This window comes from Otolemur garnettii, unplaced genomic scaffold, assembly GCF_000181295.1.
Source record: "Otolemur garnettii isolate 467f Iridium unplaced genomic scaffold, OtoGar3 scaffold00202, whole genome shotgun sequence".
Taxonomy (NCBI): Eukaryota; Metazoa; Chordata; class Mammalia; order Primates; family Galagidae; genus Otolemur; species Otolemur garnettii.
In genome coordinates, this window is record NW_003852597.1 from 693,680 (window position 1) to 699,446 (window position 5,767).

Sequence of the window (5,767 nt, forward strand, 5' to 3'; positions counted from 1 at the left end):
CAGCTTTGCTCCTTTCTTGCGTCCCAGAGGCAGTGCATAGTGGGACTCATACCACTGTCGGTATGGTGTGCTATCAATAAGCACAATGCAGTTCTTCACCAAGGTCTTGGTACGAACCAGCTCATTATTAGATGCATTGTAGACAACATCAATGATCCTGGTTTTCCTAGTACAACCTGCTCAGAGAAGAAATTCAGCATCGAGTTCCCCACGCTCTTCTGCCGTAGTAGGGCATTAAAGAGAAGCACAGCAACATTGAACCTTTTCTTAGCCACTAAACATCAGCTGGTCTCCCACACCCTCATCTTTCTACAAGTGTGTGGTCAGGATTGGCACCCATAGCACAGTGGTTATGGTGCCAGCTACATACATGGAGGCTTATGGGTTCAAACCTGGCCTGGGCCAGCTAAACAATGACAACTGCAACCAAAAATAGGCAGGCATTGTGGTGCGCCCCTGTAGTCCCAGCTACTTGGGAGGCTGAGGCAAGAGAATTGCTTGGGCCCAAGAGTTTGAGGTTGCGGTGAGCTGTGACGCCACAGCACTCTACCAAGGGCAACATACTAGGACTCTTGTCTCCAAAAAAAAAAAAAAAAAAAAAAAGTGTGGTCACCACACAGTCTCAGTAAATCAGGCCAATTTCCTCAGGCTGTAAAGCTAAGAGAATGGGATAAGACAGTCTGGGTAAAGGAACTCCAGAACTCATGAGCTTTCAGCAAGAAGAAATTTCTTTTTTTTTCTTTTAGAGATAGTTTTCCTTTGTTGCCTTTGGTAGAGTACTGTGGTGTGACAGCTCACAGCAACCTCCAGCTATTGGGCTTAGGCGATTCTCTTGCCTCAGCCTCCCGAGTAGCTGGGACTACCGGCGCCTGCCATAATGCCTGGCTATTTTTTGGTTGCACTTTGGCCGGGGCCAGTCTGAACCTGCCACCCTTGATAGATGGGTCCAATGCCCTACTCACTTGAGCCACAAGCGCCACCCAATCAAGAAGAAATTTCAATACCACAGCTGTTACGAAGCCAGCCACATAACACCTGAAGTTGGTGGGTTTGAGCCCAGCCGGAGCCAACTAACCAACAATGACAACTGCAACAAAAAATAGCTGGGCATTGTGGCTGGTGCCTGTAGTCCCAGCTAATTGGGAGGCTGAGGCAAGAGAATCAATTGCTTGAGCCCAAGAGTTTGAGGCTAGTGTGAGCTGTGACGCCACAGCACTCTACCGAGGGCAACACAGTGAGACTAAAAAAATTTTTTCAAGTATCTTGGTCTAAGGCAGGCATCCCCAAACTACAGCCCACGGGCCACATGCAGCCCACCTAGGACATTTATCTGGCCCACGGGGTGTTTTTGCCACCACTGCCTGTCTTGTTTAGCAGCTGACTCGCACCAGGCCCACAGTCCAGCCCTCCATCGGTCTGAGCGACAGTGAACTGGCCCCCTGTTTTAAAAGCTTGAGGACCCCAGGTCTAAGGCCATTGACTTCCTGCTGAAAACATTTATGAAGCTTCGGAAAATTAAGGTGCCTTCCCACCCACTCCAGATGGGCCTCACTCACACTCTGAGCCCCAAGAGAAGTTTCCAACGTCCAGCCTCAGGGCACGGTATTTCTTGTTACCTCCTCGAACACGGACGGTATGTATTCGTCGGGGGCCAATCTGGAAAACAAGGAGAAAGGAAGTAGGTTACCAAGAAGAGCAAGAAAAGCGATGGAGTGGAACCTGGGGTTAGATGGAGGTATTGCAGTCAGTGTAACTATGACAAGTCCTTGCATTGGCAAGTGGCATATCGTGACCAAGACAGCCACAACCACGCCTAAGGATATTTTTTCATCACTCTGCTTACCCCCAAACGCTGAAAATTAAATTTCCGTGCAATAAAAATACCAAGTGACGATCTCTCTGATCATCCTGAAAGGAGACACTTCTCCAGTGCTCTCCAAGTCCCACTACTCAATTACATGTCTCAGCCCCTAAGCTGGCGAGAAAGCAGATGGTATATCCAGTTAAGGCTGGGCAGGCCACCAGTCCCTACCATAAAGAAACCAGACGGATAGGAAGAACACACGTGGGGCGACCTGACCACGCGGCAGAGCATAGGAAGGCGACCTTCCGTCCGGGCAGTCCCACACAGGCACCCACCTTAGTGTTAGCTGCGGGGCGTCCCAACTCATACTTCCGCTTCTTGTGGTATGGCTTTCTCTTGCCCCCGGTCTTGCGGCGCTTGTGCCAGTTGTCCCGAGAGATGCCTGCATGTGAGAGCGGGGACGAAACCCTGAAACGTGGGGACTCGGTGCCGGCGACTCGCCAGCTCCAGATCCCCGCGCCACGGGGGCCGCACGCTCAGCTCTCCAAGGTTGGCTTCCTCACTGCACGATCGGCAGTCTGCAGCATTCCTGGGTGTCATCATGCGCGTGTGGCCCGCTGAACACCTTTTTTTTCTTTTTTTTTGAGACGGGAGTCTCACTATGTCGCCCTCGGTAGAGTACCGTGGCGTCACAGCTCATAGCAACCTGGAACTCTTGGGCTTAAGCGATTCTCTTGCCTCAGCCGCCCAAGGAGCTGAGACCCCAGGCGCCCGCCACAACGCCTGGCTGTATTTTGGCCGTAGTTGTCATTGTTGTTGGGCAGGCCTGGGCTGGATTCGAACCCGCCAGCTCCGGTGTATGTGGCTGGCGCCCCAGCCGCTGAGCTACAGGGGCCCAGCCCCGGCCGAACTCTTAACCGCGGCAGCCATGTTGGTGCCACTTGCAGCCTACAACCCGCGGCTCAGAGACAGACGCCTTTTGAAACCCTCCGGCAGGGCCACAGCAACCAAAACCCTACGGCTACCGCTCCTCGATGCTGCTCCCAGCCCGGCGTCAGAGTTTCTGTACTTCTGACTTGGCCGCCAGGCAGGATGGAGCCGGATTGAGGTAAAACACCCCCACACACTCCCGTGGCCCCATGGCAGAGCGTCACTTACCCATCGCTCGGCGCTGGCTGGAAAGAGAAAACGCAAAGACTCACGGTTCGGTTTGTAAAACGCAGTCCCGCCCAGATAACGTTGAGTCTAGTGCCGTAACCACGGAGGGCGGCGTGACTTACGTTTTCACTGTCGCGCTGAGGGACTCGGGCTTGGGCGGGTCCTGCTGTCAGCCGACTCTCTGCTGGTGCTGCCTACTTTGGGGGTTGGAGGTTCCGCGGCGTCGGTAGATATGCCCGCTTCTGATAGAATTGGAGGGATTTAAGGCACAGCCGGGGGGAGCAGAATGGCTTTATTTACATGTTCAGAAGAGAGATGTACTTTGAAAAATGGTGGAGAGGTCGAAACGAGTGGGGGTGGACTTGGGTTTTGTTTTGAAGAGTTGGTGGTGGCTCGGCGACACAGTGGCTAAGGCGCCAGCCACATACACCTAAGGTGGCGGGTTCGAATCCAGCCCGGGCCCACCAAATGACGGCTGCAACCAAAAAATAGCCGGGCGTTGTGGCGGGCGCCTGTGGTCCCAGCTACTTGGGGGGCTGAGGCAGGAGACTCGCTTGAGCCCAGGAGTTGGAGGTTGCTGTCGGCACTCTACCCAGGGGGACAGCGTGAGGCTCTGTCTCAAAAAAAAAAAAAAAAAAGTTGGTGGTAAACTGGACTTGGGGGTTGAAAGAGGGAGGTGTCGAGGATTCTAAGTTTCTCAGTTGGTCGATTAGATCAGTTTGGGGGCTATTTGTTGAGATAGGGTGGGCTAAGGTAGGAGCTGTTCTAGACATGTTCCCAACACGTTTGTTACGTGAACTAAGATAGGAGAGAGCAATTTATATAAATGGGAATGATAGCTAGATATTCATGCCTGGTCGTTCTTGTGTAAGGAATATGTTGGGAATCCTTAATATATAAATCCTAGTAAAAGCCACCAGAAGGAATGGAATCTAGAGAGAAAGCGTAAAAGAGAGGTCTACAAACTTTTCTTATGTAGGTAAATACAAACTTTTTGGGCGGGGCTGGGTTTGAACCCGCCACCTCCAGCATATGGGACCGGCGCCCTATCGTTTGAGCCACAGGCGCCACTCCGCAAACTTTTTTTTTTTTTTTTTTTTGAGACAGAGCCTCAACGTGTCCCCCTGGGTAGAGTGCTGTGGCATCACAGCTCACAGCAACCTCCAACTCCTGGGATCAAGCAAGTCTCCTGCCTCCGCCTCCCAAGTAGCTGAGATCGCAGGTGCCCACCACAACGCCTGGCTATTTTTTTTTGGTTGCAGCCATCGTTGTTTGGCGGGCTGGGCTGGATTCGAACCGGCCACCTTAGGTGTATGTGGCTGGCGCCTTAGCCACTTGAGCCATAGGCGCTGAGCCCACAAACTTTTCTTTTTTTGGTTTTTTAATTTTATTTCGTTGCTTATTTTTTATGTCTTTCCTTATTTTGTCATTATTTTTTTGAGCTAGAGTCTCACTGTGTTGCCGTCGGTAAAGTGCTGTGGCATCACAGCTCACAGCAACCTCAAACATGGGGACTCGATGATGGCGACTCACCAGCTCCAGATCCTCGCGCCACGTGGACCACATGCTCAGCTCTCCAAGGTTGGCTTCCTCACTGCGCAATTGGCAGTCTGCAGCATTCCTGGGTGTGTGTCGTCATGCGCTTGTGGCCGAACTCTTTTTTTTGAGACCAGGCGTCCGCTACAACGCCCAGCTATTTTCTTGTTGCAGTTGTAGCAGTTGTTGATTTTAGCTGGCTTGGGCTTGATTCCAACTTGTCAGCCTGGGTGTATGTGGCTGGTGCCCTACCTACTGAGCTACGGGTGCTACCCGCCTGGCTCTGGTTGGTCTCTAGCCTGTCAGCTCAGGCAGTCCACCCTTCTCAGCCTCCCAGAGTGCTAGGATTACCTTCATGAGCCACTGCACTCACCTGAAATATTAATTTTTAAGGAATTTTACATTAAAATCCATAATCCTAAAGAAAACATGGGGATAGATTCTTACATCTTGGATTTGGCATCTAGATATGATACCAAAAACACAAAGATAAATTCTACTCCAAAATTAAGTTTTGTGCTTCATAGGGTACCATCAAGAAACTGAAAAGACAACCCAAGGAATAAGGGAAAGTACTTGGAACGCATATATTTGATAAGGCTGTAGTACCCAGAACATTAAAAAATGTGGATGGAAGGCTGGGATGGTGGCTCACACCTGTACTCCTAGCACTCTGGGAGGTGGAGGCAGGTGGATTGCTTGAGCTCACGATTTTGAGACCAGCCTGAGCAACATGAAAACCTGGTCTCTTTTTTTGTTGTTCAGACAGAATCTCACTATGTGGCCCTTGGTAGAGTGTTGTAGCATCACAGCTCACAGCAACCTCAAACTCTTGGGCTTAAGCGATTCTCTTGCCTCAGCCTCCCAAGTAGCTGGGATTATAGGTGCTGGTCACAGTGCCCGGCTATTTTTTGTTGCAGTTGTCATTGTTTAGCTAGACTGGGCCAGGCTCCCACCATTCTCAGTGTATATGGCTGATGCGGTAACCACTGTGCTCTAGGCACCAAGCCTAGACCTCTGTCTCTAATAAAAATAGAAAAAGTGGTGCCTGTGGCTCAGTGAGTAGGGCCCCAGCCCCATATACCAAGGGTGGCGGGTTCGAATTTGGCCCCAGCCAGACTGCAACAACAATAAAAAAAAATAGCCAGTCGTTGTGGTGGGCACCTGTAGTCCCAACTACTTGGGAGGCTGAGGCAAGAGAATTGCCTAAACCCAAGACCTGGAGGTTGCTGTGAGCTGTGATGCCAGGGCACTCTCCTCAAGGTGACA

At 51.2% G+C, this 5,767-nt stretch overlaps 1 protein-coding gene and 3 non-coding genes across 4 annotated transcripts; all 4 read right to left on the reverse strand.

Moving 5' to 3' along the window:
* Positions 1–3,018, reverse strand: RPS8 (ribosomal protein S8; the record flags this gene model as incomplete). Its single annotated transcript, XM_012812337.2, has 4 exons — positions 2,963–3,018; positions 2,140–2,246; positions 1,557–1,656; positions 1–176 (listed from the first exon to the last, which is right to left on the reverse strand). Coding segments are annotated over exons 1-4 (387 nt in total), but the record flags the coding sequence as incomplete, so codon positions are not given.
* LOC111721924 lies at positions 1,739–1,841 on the reverse strand. Its single transcript, XR_002770908.1, has one exon. It is a non-coding gene; the product is annotated as a small nucleolar RNA SNORD46 (small nucleolar RNA).
* On the reverse strand, positions 2,334–2,412 carry LOC111721922. Its single transcript, XR_002770906.1, has one exon. It is a non-coding gene; the product is annotated as a small nucleolar RNA SNORD55/SNORD39 (small nucleolar RNA).
* Positions 3,019–4,523: 1,505 nt separating the features above from the next.
* On the reverse strand, positions 4,524–4,606 carry LOC111721923. Its single transcript, XR_002770907.1, has one exon. It is a non-coding gene; the product is annotated as a small nucleolar RNA SNORD55/SNORD39 (small nucleolar RNA).
* Positions 4,607–5,767: the final 1,161 nt, after the last annotated feature.